Here is a 12,314-nt window from a genome sequence, read left to right as displayed (position 1 = left end):
AAGAGTTCAAACCTATGAACACATTTAGAAAAGATGATACAGGGCTTCCTAAGTGCCTCTTGGTCCTACAGATCTAAAGGCACAAGCAGGACAGAGTATGTCGTGCTATTTAAATTCTGTACAATAAGTGCAACTGGGTTTGATACTTCGAGAAAACCGTTGAAAAAGCTAGAAAGCAAAGAGGCAGGATGGAAGTGACGATACCCTAGGACTATGCAGAGTGACAGAAGCAGCTTGGACCTTATTTCCTTTCTACTTCCACAACTACCTTCTCAGGTAACTGACCAGTTAATTGATTTACAAATTTCTGTATCTCTCGTTTCTTAAGCATCCTCATTTGCAACACTCATGACAGACTCACTTTTGGAATTCAGGGGAAAAACGCGTTTGAGACCTTAGAAAGAATTATCTCTGGAACACCTCTTGTGACCCCACCAAGTGCCATCCAATGTCTAAGATAAGAATCATCTGGTGAGGAGACCTCAGTCTCAGAATTAAAGAATGGTAAGGTCAATGTGGATTGTGGGGTTCTCAAGGCCTCCCTTCTACCTACCTCACAGCAGAAACAGAAATCAACTCTCTCAAATAAAAGAACACTCTGTTTATCCAACTCTATTCCCAATTCTCCGTGCTACAGAAGAACCTATCAAAAGCAGTGCTTCTGTTTTGATTTAAAACTTTTAAATGCAGGGCACTTGGGTAGCTCAATCATTATGCATCTAACCTGGGCTCAGGTCATGATCTCATTCATGGTTTGTGAGTTTGAGCCCTGCACTGGATCCTCTGTCTCCCTCTCACTCTGCACCTTCCTCCCCTCCTCATGTGTGCTCTTTTTCTCCCTCTTAAATATAAACACTAAAAAAAAAAATTAAAACCTTTAAATGCACCACAATTTCCACATATCCTCTACAAAACTACAAAATGAACATGAAGTCATACCCCTTACTCTTTAAATTCAAAAACTGAGAAGACCTGAGACATGACCAAGTAAACAAACAAACAAAAAACACCTGTAACACTCAGTATTAAAAAACTAAGAAACATGGTCGCCTGGAGGGCTGAGTTCATTAAGTGTCTGACTCTTGATTTCAGCTCAAGTCATGATCTCACGGTCGTTGAGATCGAGCCCCATGTCAGGCTCTGTCCTGACAGCACAGTGTCTTCTTGGAATTCTGTCTCCCTCGCTCTCTGCTCCTCCCCTGCTCACCTTCTCTCAAAGTAAATAACTAAAACAAACAAACATGGTAGAAATGTGAATATCACGGACACATTCCACTGTCACATTATGAAAATGAATCACATAGCATAACCTCTGGGCAAATGTGGAAGTTCTGGCAGATTCCGTGTGTCAACTCGAACTATGTGGTATTCACCTATGTAACAATTAGTTACGTTAGGAAAGAACAGAGAAGGGAAAAGTCCCCAACTGCTTTCATAACATAATTTAAATAGCTTTTCAATTTCTAAGAATCTGGAAAAAAAAAAATTTAACTCTTCAAATCCCAGAACAAGATGCCCAACCTCTATTGTTGATTTGATGATCAATAGAATCATCCACAATCAAGTTTTACAAACCCCATTCTTCAGAGGTTCTCATGGCATTACCTTTTCAATAAAGATAATTTTAAGTATCTCAAGAATATGGATCTTCAGTACTTTAATCTTTAAACCTATAATATCTATTTTTCAAAGAACTAAACATCCTAAGTGTTAAAAGGAATTCCCAATATCCAACTGAAAATTGACACAGTGAGACTTCTTTGTGGACATTCAGATGCTCAGATTTTTTTAATACATAAAGTAATAAGTGTAACACACTTAAGATAGATGGTGTCAATAAAATAACTGTCATGACATATAATCATTAACAAGTTGGTACAGCCTGAATTTAATATCACACTGCATGTTTACTAACTGGAATTTAAATAAAAACTTAAAAAATGAATTATATACTCATATTCAGAGTATTAACCTGTATTTGTCAGCTACTGTATACACTAACGTTTTGGAAGATTTAAATACTACTATATTTTGTGCATAAAAAAAAAATTTGGAACATACAAAGTGTCTGCTCCTGCAGAAAAGAACCTACACATTCTGGAGTGAGCCCCCTTTCAGCCGGCTGCATTCTCTTCCATAAACTAAGTGATTAACATAAATAAGAGAACTCCAAAGGAGGCAATCCGCTCCAATAAGTACAACATGACCAAAGCAAAGCATCAGCATCCAAAAGGTGTTGGGCACAGAATGAGATCAATATCAACTCTACTGGATACATCAGGGGATAGATTGAGAAAGACGCTTCAGGATGCAGACACACACGGAAGAAGAAAATCACAGGAGTGACAAAATGAGAAATGAGAAAGGGACCCTCTCCACACATCCCATCCAAGTTCAAGTATTTTACGGACTAATATTTAACCAATTAAGACATTGGCTTTTTCAGTCTTACACCCCTCTCCTAGTGGAGAAGCAGTATTTTTGAATTAAAAAAAAATCTTTACCATCAGTCTATTACTTCTCCAATTGTTAAATAGATGACAGGAGGAAGACTGTCTGTCTCTGTCTCTCTCCAAATAAACATTTTAAAAAAATTAAAATAAAACAGTCCATCTCGATGTATATATTAAAAGGTTCCAGTTTTAGCATTATTGTCACTCAAGTTAAAGCCACCTTCCTCTTTTTTCACCTTGTTTCTTCCAGCCAAACGTTTATGTCATTTCTGGCACTGGTGTTGCACATAACCCCAGGGCTGTTTCCCCGTGTGACTTATGAGCAGTTACTGAAGGACCAGCAGAACTCGACAATCCCGCCTGCCCGCTGGTCAGCTTCCCAAGCCTGACTCCACCAAAAGCAGCAGCTTCGGGAAAAGGGAAGCTTAGGTTTGCAGCTTTCAGATCTGCCCATCCATCGGAAAACTGTTAACGCTTATAGGACTTTCTGTATCACTTGTTCTTCCTGTTCCAGAGAGAACCAACCTCTCTCGGCAATAGCCATAAAGACATACAGCAGAGGTGGTTATGCACTTTGTACATGTGACCAACCAGGGGCCTGCTCCCGCAGCAAGTCTGCTCGTCAGGGCAGACAGACCTAGGAAGAACCTAATGCCCCTCTGAGGCAGGTCACCCTCACACTGCTGCGCCTCTTGGTCCAGTACATTGGAGGTGTTTGTCCTTAGAAATAACCGAAGAAAGAACACTCTGTCCCCAGGGCTGAGGCCCGCATTATCTGGGCACTCGAAGGAACACGCTGGCCAACCTGTACCAACACAGATTTCAGAGGGGGCAAAGGATTCACGTAGGCTTATTACACAGAAACTCTCACAAACTATCGAAGGGATCTCAAAAGTCATACGCAAACATTTCCAAAGATGGCAAGGAGGCCCTCAGGAAATTTGGAACAGTTAAAATACCTTTTGTCTCTTGGTGGCTCCGGTAAGCTGTAAGCTCTTTGCTCTACAAGACACAGAACAATAAAATGAAAACTGAGGCAGACAAACCAGTAGTCATGCGTTAGTCTGAAATGCACACGCTCCACCATATTGCATCATTATTCACACTGTCAGTTAGAAAATAATGAGAAAACAAGTTATTTTACCTAAGTACGGCATTGCTCTGGATATCCTCACTGCCCCTAGTTTGGAGAGGACAGGGAGGAGGCCAACACAGGGCAGCATTTAATGACTTTATGAACTAAGTTAGCATCAGCAAGCAGCAGCAAACAGTGTCAGCCCTGCAGTAATTATTCGTCTCTTTGGATATTTCTCATGAGAGCTTCATCACTTATTTGTAACACTAATTCCCCCAACATACAGAATCAGTACACATCTTAGCTGTCTCTTGAGTGAAGCTCAAAAGAAAAGTCTCAAAGATCAGCATAAGGGAGAGTTCGTTTTAACAGAGCTGCAACATCTTCATAAAATCCTAGCAGCAACCAGTTCAGAGATGTGCTCTGTGGTAGCAAAGGGAGAATCACTTTCCCCGCTGGACCTGGGGGCAGGGGAGATGGGAGACAGAAGGAGTAGGCTCATGCGAGCAGGTAAGCGCCATCTTCTTTCCGGAACTGGAGTACCCATTACAAGGATGGAACACAGACACTGACTTCGACAGTGACGGAGACTGAAGGAGGGGGTGGCCCTTGCGGAACACATCACTTACAGAGCAAGGACAAATCTTTACCTCTACAATCCACAAGAGCGAAAAAGCAAAACCAGTTTGCAAAGGGAAATGGGCCAGATAAATAAGGCACAAAACTAATCAACGCATATCCCTGAAATGTGTAAGTATCAATGTTAAATCTAATGCTATCTTGCAGGTAACAAAAAATCTGCTTTGAAGAATTTGAAGGATTTTACCACTACTACTAAGTATTCCTCAAATCAAGTCATGAGAAAGAAATCGTTATGCTTCTTGTAAACATGCTAAGGTACCAAGAGATTTAGCCACATGTCCAAAATAATTAGGAAACTAATGGAACCAGACTCAGGCGACTGGACAAATAACAGCACACAATGATTTTCACAAGTACATTCACTTCACTCCTCAAATTCTTAAAACTAGAACACTTGTGTCCTTCCTGGTGAGGTTTTAATTACTGACAATATTCCTATCTAAACACACAATGTACCAAAGGGAATTATAGGACAGGATTTTGTGTATACAAGCATTAAATAATGTTGCCACCCCATCATACCGTTGGCCAAAAAAAAAAAACAAAAATCATGAGAAACAATAGTAAGTAACCTCTTAGGTATGACAAGGATGAGAAAACATCGCAAATAGGAATGAAAAGGGCTGAATCCGATCTTTGTATATCTGCAATGTAGCTAATATAAAGGGGCTTCCCACTGGGGGGAAAGAGGACTTGGATTCTGTTCAAATAGAAAAAGGTTTTGGCGCTATTCCAACTCACCAAGAGAGACCTTAAGGTAATGTAAATGTCGATTTACCTCTGATTAATCTAAGCAAACTAAACAATGAAACATTCCATCTTTGAACTAGTTAAGCTTTCACTCTTAGGCTTTGATCACATTCACACACAAAACTATTCCTTCGTCCTTCAGAGTTCATTTATTCCTCATATCCTATGGTTTACCCATTGGAATCGTTGTATGTGCTGTTTACCTTCAATCTACATTGCCTATTTGTGATTCTTACCTTCTGGAGACCAAACTTCACTGAAAGGGCCCTATTTTTAAATATACTGTCTAAAGTAAGATTTTATTAACAGAAAAGTCAAAAAAATTCAGGTCAGTTTTTTATTCCTTCCAACTCAACTGCCAAGATTTAAGGATTGTATGTAAGGCAAAGATACCCTTCCATATTCATTAATGAATTCATAAATCAGGGCTCTTTTCCCTTATAAACGATCAAATTCCTCTCGGTCATCTGGTCAACAACTTCCAACTTCTGAAGTGACTTTAAAAACCAGTCATACCACATATATAATGCCAAGACTGCCATTTTGCACACTGCAAAGATTTAGAAGCATTGTCTAAATAGTTACAGTGTGAAGTTACTTTGCCATCTAGGACAAGCAGTGAAAAGATGTCAGGCTGCCATTAAAAGGAATCCCAACCAAAACTAAGGTTAAGCAGAACTGGAGATCTCAGAAAGACTCATGATGTGTGTGTGTGCGTGTGCATGCGTGTGTACACGCACATGCACACGCACACACACCCAGGGCAAATTCAATCCATCTTTTTCCTTTCTTTCTTAAACCTTTTCTCCATCTTCTCATTCCATAAATTCACAATGACATTTATCATCAGTCTTGCTTTCTCCTCTTCCAGTAAAGATTCGCAGAGAGAATGAGGAAAAACAAAAACAAAAATACCTAGCAGTTGTTTTGTGCTCTGTGTATCTTGCTCAGGATATTCATTCAACAAATAATTATGGAACATCTCCCATATAGAAGTCATTGTTTTAGGATGGCAGTTCCAACCACAAAGATCATGTGTTTAAGACTATTTTACGTGACATGCAAATACCAACAACAACAACGTAATAAAGAATAGGTAAAAACGGGGCACCTGGGTGGCTCAGTCAGTTAAGCGTCTGACTTCGGCTCAGGTCATGATCTTTGGTCTGTGGGTTCGAGCTCCGCATTGGGCTCTGTGCTGACAGCTCAGAGCCTGGAGCCTGCTTCGGATTTAGTGTTTCCCTCTCTGCCCCTCCTCCACTCACACTCGTGCTCTCTCTCTCTCAAAAATGAATAAACATTAAAAAAAAATTTAAAAAGTAAAAATCAAGAGAAGGAAACTTATAAATATTCTACAATGGGAAACTAAGAATACTCAGGCACCTCTCGCTTTCTGAATATTTTAAGACTCTTAAGGATGGTAGACAAAAAAGCATTAATGCAATGACAAACATTTTATTTTAAGGCTCGGTATTACATCGACATACTTCCAGATATGCCTTTAAATATAATAACTACATAATATATTATGTACAGAAATACCTTTGTTTCAAAATACAGTAGAAAACGGGGGTGGTGGCTGCAAGGGGCTACAAGCACAGCTCTGAATTGCCCATCATCATTATATATGTAATTTGAATTCAGTTTTAAAAATTTGTCAAACTGTATGCTTATGATTTGCACCCTTTTCTGAAGGGTTTTATTGCACCCTTTTCTAGAAGTTTTATTTCTGACTGTTTACACCGCCACAAAGAGTGTTGAGATACCTTTACTCAGGTTCCAACTATTTTCTTTTATTTCAACGGTCTCAAGTCCCCTGCTAAATAAAAAGAAGGGGGAAAAAAATCTATCTTGCCAAACCTTGCCTTTAAGTAAATTATTTCAGCAATTTAAACTAAGGCAAAGTATGGGATGCCTGGGTGGCTCGGTCAGTTAAGCGTCTGACTTCGGCTCAGGTCATGATCTCGCGGTCCGTGAGTTCAAGCCCCGCGTCGGGCTCTGTGCTGACAGCTCAGAGCCTGGAGCCTGTTTCAGATTCTGTGTCTCCCTCTCTCTCTGCCCCTCCCCTGTTCATGCTCTGTCTCTCTCTGTCTCAAAAATAAATAAACGTTAAAAAAATTTTTTTTTAAATAAATAAATAAACTAAGGCGAAGTAATTTTTTATAATTTGCTTCAAATCCTCTGAAGCTCTCATAATAATGAACCTAGAATGAACTCTAGCTTACACTACCATCCTGGAGGAAAACATTTCATTCAAAGAACAGAGCCACAGAGTGGTCTGTGCATATTTTTTAATTTCATCATCAAATCTGTAACTGGACTAAAACACAGTGAGAAAAGGATTGTGCTAAGCTTTGAAAAATCAATTATGAAAATGGAATTGAAAATTCCTGCGTGCTTTTATATATTTTATATACCTTTCCTGACTGAAAACCTGCTCTGGAAGAGAATGCTCTCAAAGCCAAAGGGTAAATAATGCTTACCTTCACTAGAACTGCACAATGTAAAATCACGCACCAACCGAGTTTTTCCTAAAGAAATTTTGGGCGATGAGCAGGAATAAGAACGTGAGCGGACTCCAGAAAGTAACGATTCCTAGAAGAGATCATAACAAAGTTTAAAAAAAAAAATTCTACACAGGACTTGAGAGTATGTGTTCACCACAAATGTTAGTAAGTCAGCGTCTCTGTGAAAAGACTCAGTGTGAATATTTCTGATGTGATCTCATCATTTGTTCTTGTTTGCCTATCACAACTTTTAAAATTGTACTGTCTTTTGAATGCTTTAGTAAACTCGAGCGTCTCCCTGCCCATATACGCTTTAAATACAAATATGACATTCTAATCAGGTTGGTTAAAAGTGAAAAATCAAGTCAAATGATTTTTTTCCCTGCATATTCAACAGTGGATCACTTTTTTTTCAACCGAGTTGTCAGGTTTTTTGTTATTTTGTACTGTAGTATCTAAGCAAAATTCCATATTAACTTATAGCTTTTTATTTCATAATTATTAGAAGGTAGAGAAATAGCCGCTTACATGAGTTTTTTAATTTCCCAACAGCTATTTAAACTTATAATGTTAGCTGTAGCCTCTCAGGAAGAATGCATCAGGTCAATTTACAAATCCTTTTAGTCTGTGCCCATCTTTCAACAGGCCTTCCATCTAGCACTCCTGAAATGCTATTTGAGTACCACTGATTTAGAGATCTTTAATTTTATTTTTTAAGTGACCTACTATTTTTGTTACTTCCTTCCCAATTACACACTATTTCTATATTTGCAACATATGTCACAATGCAAGGTGGCAAGATAATTAAAACATGGTTACCTTATGTGTTCCAGAAAAGTTAAATCAAAATGCAATAGAATACCATTAAAGCCATTTATGGTACCCAACTCTCACCCAATTGGGACCTAGGATCCTTAGGATTGATCCCACTTATCCATTTTTAAGCTATCACTTAAAGTTAGAGTTAAAAGAAAGTAATACAAAATTTGTTACTAAAATTAAGCCATCAGCAACTGTCCTTCACAAGCGCTGGGAGCTTCCATTCTCCCTAGATGAAAACATATGGTTTCCCTAAGTTCACTGGTTTAGTTAATGGGCCTGGAGGCAAGTTGAAAACAGAAGCCTGCCTCTGTTTCAAAGGGCCTTGAGACTTGGCTGCTGAATTTCTTATTAGGGAGGGCTCGCTGGTTCTAGATATCAGAAAGGCCAGCCAGAGCTGTCCTATACCCCTAATGGTGACTGGCCACAAAGAGCCCGAGCCAAATGCCACCCTCTGCATTTAAGTCATACCTAGTAGTTATTTCCCCTAACAATGGAACTTTGAAAATTAGCCAGAACTCTTTGGCAAAAAGTTACATAGGGTAATTACAGAAGCAAGGCAAGATACGTCTTATAAGGCAGAGTCTTCCTGAAAAGCGAACAACCTGGAACTGATTAAGAGAGACGGAATTACTTTTCCTTCCAAGTAACGAGAAGTTTTTCATCATTCCATTCAAAGTGCAGAAGAAGTATCTACATGAACGACCATACCCATTTCTCACCATCCAGAAACATCACATGACATTCAGGTTCAAAAGATTATGACTGCTCTACAGGCCTAAGAGCTGAGGGAAAGGGTTCAGCAACCGTAGTCAGAAGGCCTGGACCGAACGATGGATCTATCACCAAGCGTGGGCAACCTGGACAAGACATCTAATATCTCCAGAACCTCATTTACTCAAAAACTAAAAGGTAATATTTATGTCCTAACTAAGAGAAAATGATGTATTTTGTACAAATGTAACACATGCTTCATATACTGCAAAGCACACACTACAAAAACAGAGCATTATCATAACTATCAGATGTTCACAGGAAGAGAAGTTTGGGCACAGGGCACATTATTTTACAGTAGTAAACTCAACTGAAAAAGAAAACAAAGAGACAAAAGAAATCCAAAAGGAAGAAAACTTAAGTGGAAACACAAAAAGGCTTTGTCTGCAAGGTTAAAAGAGTTCATTCTTTAAAAACCAAAACGAGGGGCGCCTGGGTGGCTCAGTCGGTTGCGCAGCCGACTTCGGCTCAGGTCACGATCTCGCGGTCCGTGAGTTCGAGCCCCGCGTCGGGCTCCGGGCTGACAGCTCGGAGCCTGGAGCCTGTTTCGGATTCTGTGTCTCCCTCTCTCTGACCCTCCCCCGTTCATGCTCTGTCTCTCTCTGTCTCAAAAATAAATAAACGTTAAAAAAAAATTCAAAAAAAAAAAAAATGAAACAAACAACCACAACAAAACTCCAATGTGAAAATGTCTATGAGAGAGAAAAGTCCTCTCCTACAGGAAAAGTGACAGAGTTTACAGTGTCCCACATTACTTGGTGCAGCCGGGAAGGCTCAACAAATACCACCTTTGCCTTAGTAATATTTACCTCAACACCGGAGCCAAGTAAAATTGTATGTGAGCCAAAACCAGACTGATCACATAAATCCACTTCTTCTTGCCAGTTTTTCTCCCTTTGCTTAAGGAACGGTGGCACAAATCATTGTATGAGGCAGTAAAGTTTTCCAAGGATGTGGAAGATTATATGTACTGATGGTAAATTAATTTAATATAAATCAATCATTTGAAGCACTATACGGATGAAATGGAGTGGGAGAGATTAACAAGACAGACTCAATCACACAGCTCATGAGTCTTCAAAAAGAAACAAAAAACAAAAAAAAAAAATTGTTCACACAGGCGAATGAAACATAACCTGTCCTTCACATAGAGATGGACTGCTTTAGAGAACATGGCTTCCGTGCTAACAACAAACCAAATTAATAGCATTAAGAATACCTTCAACTGCAGGTTACTTGATAAAGAAAGGGACTCGGTCCTGGAGATACTAAAATCTGGTTCAGGGGTGGTCTCAAAAGAGTCCAATTCATCCCCACTAGGGATCCCAGTTCTTGAGGAACTCTGAGACACTGGAGTGTAGCAGACGTGTGAATGTTCAGAATGCCCCTCCCCTTCACTGTCGGCATCCAGGGCATCGAGGCTGGAACTAAAGCACAAGGTAAGTAAACATCACATAAGCCTACAGACTGACCGACACAGTCACTGGTTTCTGTTTCTCTCAATTCAAATTCTCCTTGGCTGAAGATGCAGTGCAGACTCATTTTGTTTCTAACAAAACTTAGAATTTTTTTCTCCCCCCGAAATCTCTTCTTCTCAAACAAAATTTTATGTTTCCCCAAATGAACATTGCTACCTAACAAAAGCCATTTCAAGTACTTTAACAAAACCTGCCGTAAGTTGGTTCTGCCTTACTTATTTCATAAATCTAATTATTACCGGCCTTACGTATCCTTCAAATACTAAAACTGTGGATGAAACAAAACCACTGGGCTCTTTGCGAGGCCTGTGGGGAATAGGCAGCATGGGGCTGGAAAGCTCGGGGACAATCAGGGACAGATTGCAGTTCACGCCTCAGAACTATTGTCAAGAAAAGAGTCAATATGAGAGAGTCTTAACAATAAGAGGGAGGTGGATGGGGGTGGGCTAGATGGGTGATGGGCATTAACAGGGTCACTTGTCATGATGAGCACTGGCTGTTAAATGCAAGTGGTGAATCACTCAGTTCTCCTGAAACAATATTGCACTGTATATTAACTAACTAGAATGAAAATAAAACTTTGACAAAGAAAAAATAAAAAAGACAGGAGTCAACATGAATCAAGTGGGGTCCCAAATGTGTCACGTTAGATCATCATTTTTAGAGATTTTAGGTGAGAATTCCCCCTCAGAAGCAGGTAATAATTCTGCTAACCTACTGCTTTTCTTTCCTATTTTCACTTTAATAACCATAAAATTAAAAGGAAAGAATGTGACCTTCCATATTCCTGGCTCATTCCATAATATTTACATTTTAAACCACTCAAACTTTGAAGCCAAGTGCTTCTATAGGCATGTTAATGCTCAATGCATTTTCAAATGTGTTTTTCTTTCATTGTTGCAGTACTGGAGTTAAAATGTTAATGACAACACAATAAAACCATCTCGCTTATGAAACATGAAGAATATGAAACTTTGAATTAGTCATGTTGGTTCTTTTTCTTAAAAATCCATAGGCTACTTAATGGCCACTGAATACCAACGTGATCAATTGTGACACTTACATAGAAATGAAAGGCACAACTGGCATCAGTGAGCTGTTCCAAAGTGGGGTTTTCTCCTTTCAGAACCCATGGAGGGATTTCACCTTGGCATTGAGCACAGAACACACCGGGGGTGGACTTCACACTGTAATTCAGTGCAAATGTTGAAGTCCATAAAGTGATTTCTCATTAAAAAAAAAAAAAAAAAACAAAAACAAAAACAAAAACTAAGGCTTGGTGTGAAGAAACACTTTCTGGCAAATACTTGTGCTCTGAATGTTACTACAATGTAATTATAGATATATTAAGGTGCTATGTAGTTTCCTTAATTCAATAGTAGTCAGAGAGTAGACAGAGACCTTAGGGGATAAAGGGGTTAAAGGTGTGCTGATGTCTTGTCCCCCTCTATTTGCTTTTAACTTGCAATCTCTGTATTAATAAACATTAAGTTCAAATGGTTGGCTGCCTGCAATCCTATCGTAATTTAACATAAGCCTTTCCAGTTACATACAACATTTCTCCACTGCTGTGAGTATACGCTACAACTATCAGTGATTATTATCTTATTTTGCATGCTATACATTAAAACATTCCTTTTTCTACTAATTTCAATTGGGCTACTATTTTTCTTCATTAAGCTGTTAAGCTATTTGGTATCATGAACAATATTCTTTTTTTTTACAAAAAATTTTTTAGTGTTTGTTTATTTTTGTGTGAGAGAGAGACAGAGCGTGAATAGGGAAGGGGCAGAGAGAAAGGGTGGCCCAGAATCTG

General features: G+C 39.1%; 1 protein-coding gene across 6 annotated transcripts in view; it reads right to left on the bottom strand.

Moving 5' to 3' along the window:
- The window catches only part of ARHGEF28 (Rho guanine nucleotide exchange factor 28), a 318,682-nt gene that overhangs the window by 84,104 nt on the left and 222,264 nt on the right, over positions 1 to 12,314 (bottom strand). For all 6 annotated transcript variants that reach the window (XM_047863854.1, XM_047863859.1, XM_047863847.1 and 3 more), the window contains 3 exons: positions 10,240 to 10,447; positions 7,404 to 7,515; positions 3,413 to 3,455 (listed from right to left, as the gene is read on the bottom strand). In XM_047863854.1, coding sequence (XP_047719810.1) covers positions 3,413 to 3,455; positions 7,404 to 7,515; positions 10,240 to 10,447 — 363 coding nt within the window. The remainder of the gene's footprint in view (positions 1 to 3,412; positions 3,456 to 7,403; positions 7,516 to 10,239; positions 10,448 to 12,314) is intronic.

The sequence above is a fragment of the Prionailurus viverrinus genome, chromosome A1, assembly GCF_022837055.1.
Source record: "Prionailurus viverrinus isolate Anna chromosome A1, UM_Priviv_1.0, whole genome shotgun sequence".
NCBI lineage: Eukaryota > Metazoa > Chordata > Mammalia > Carnivora > Felidae > Prionailurus > Prionailurus viverrinus.
This window is presented reverse-complemented; position numbering and strand designations above follow the sequence as displayed.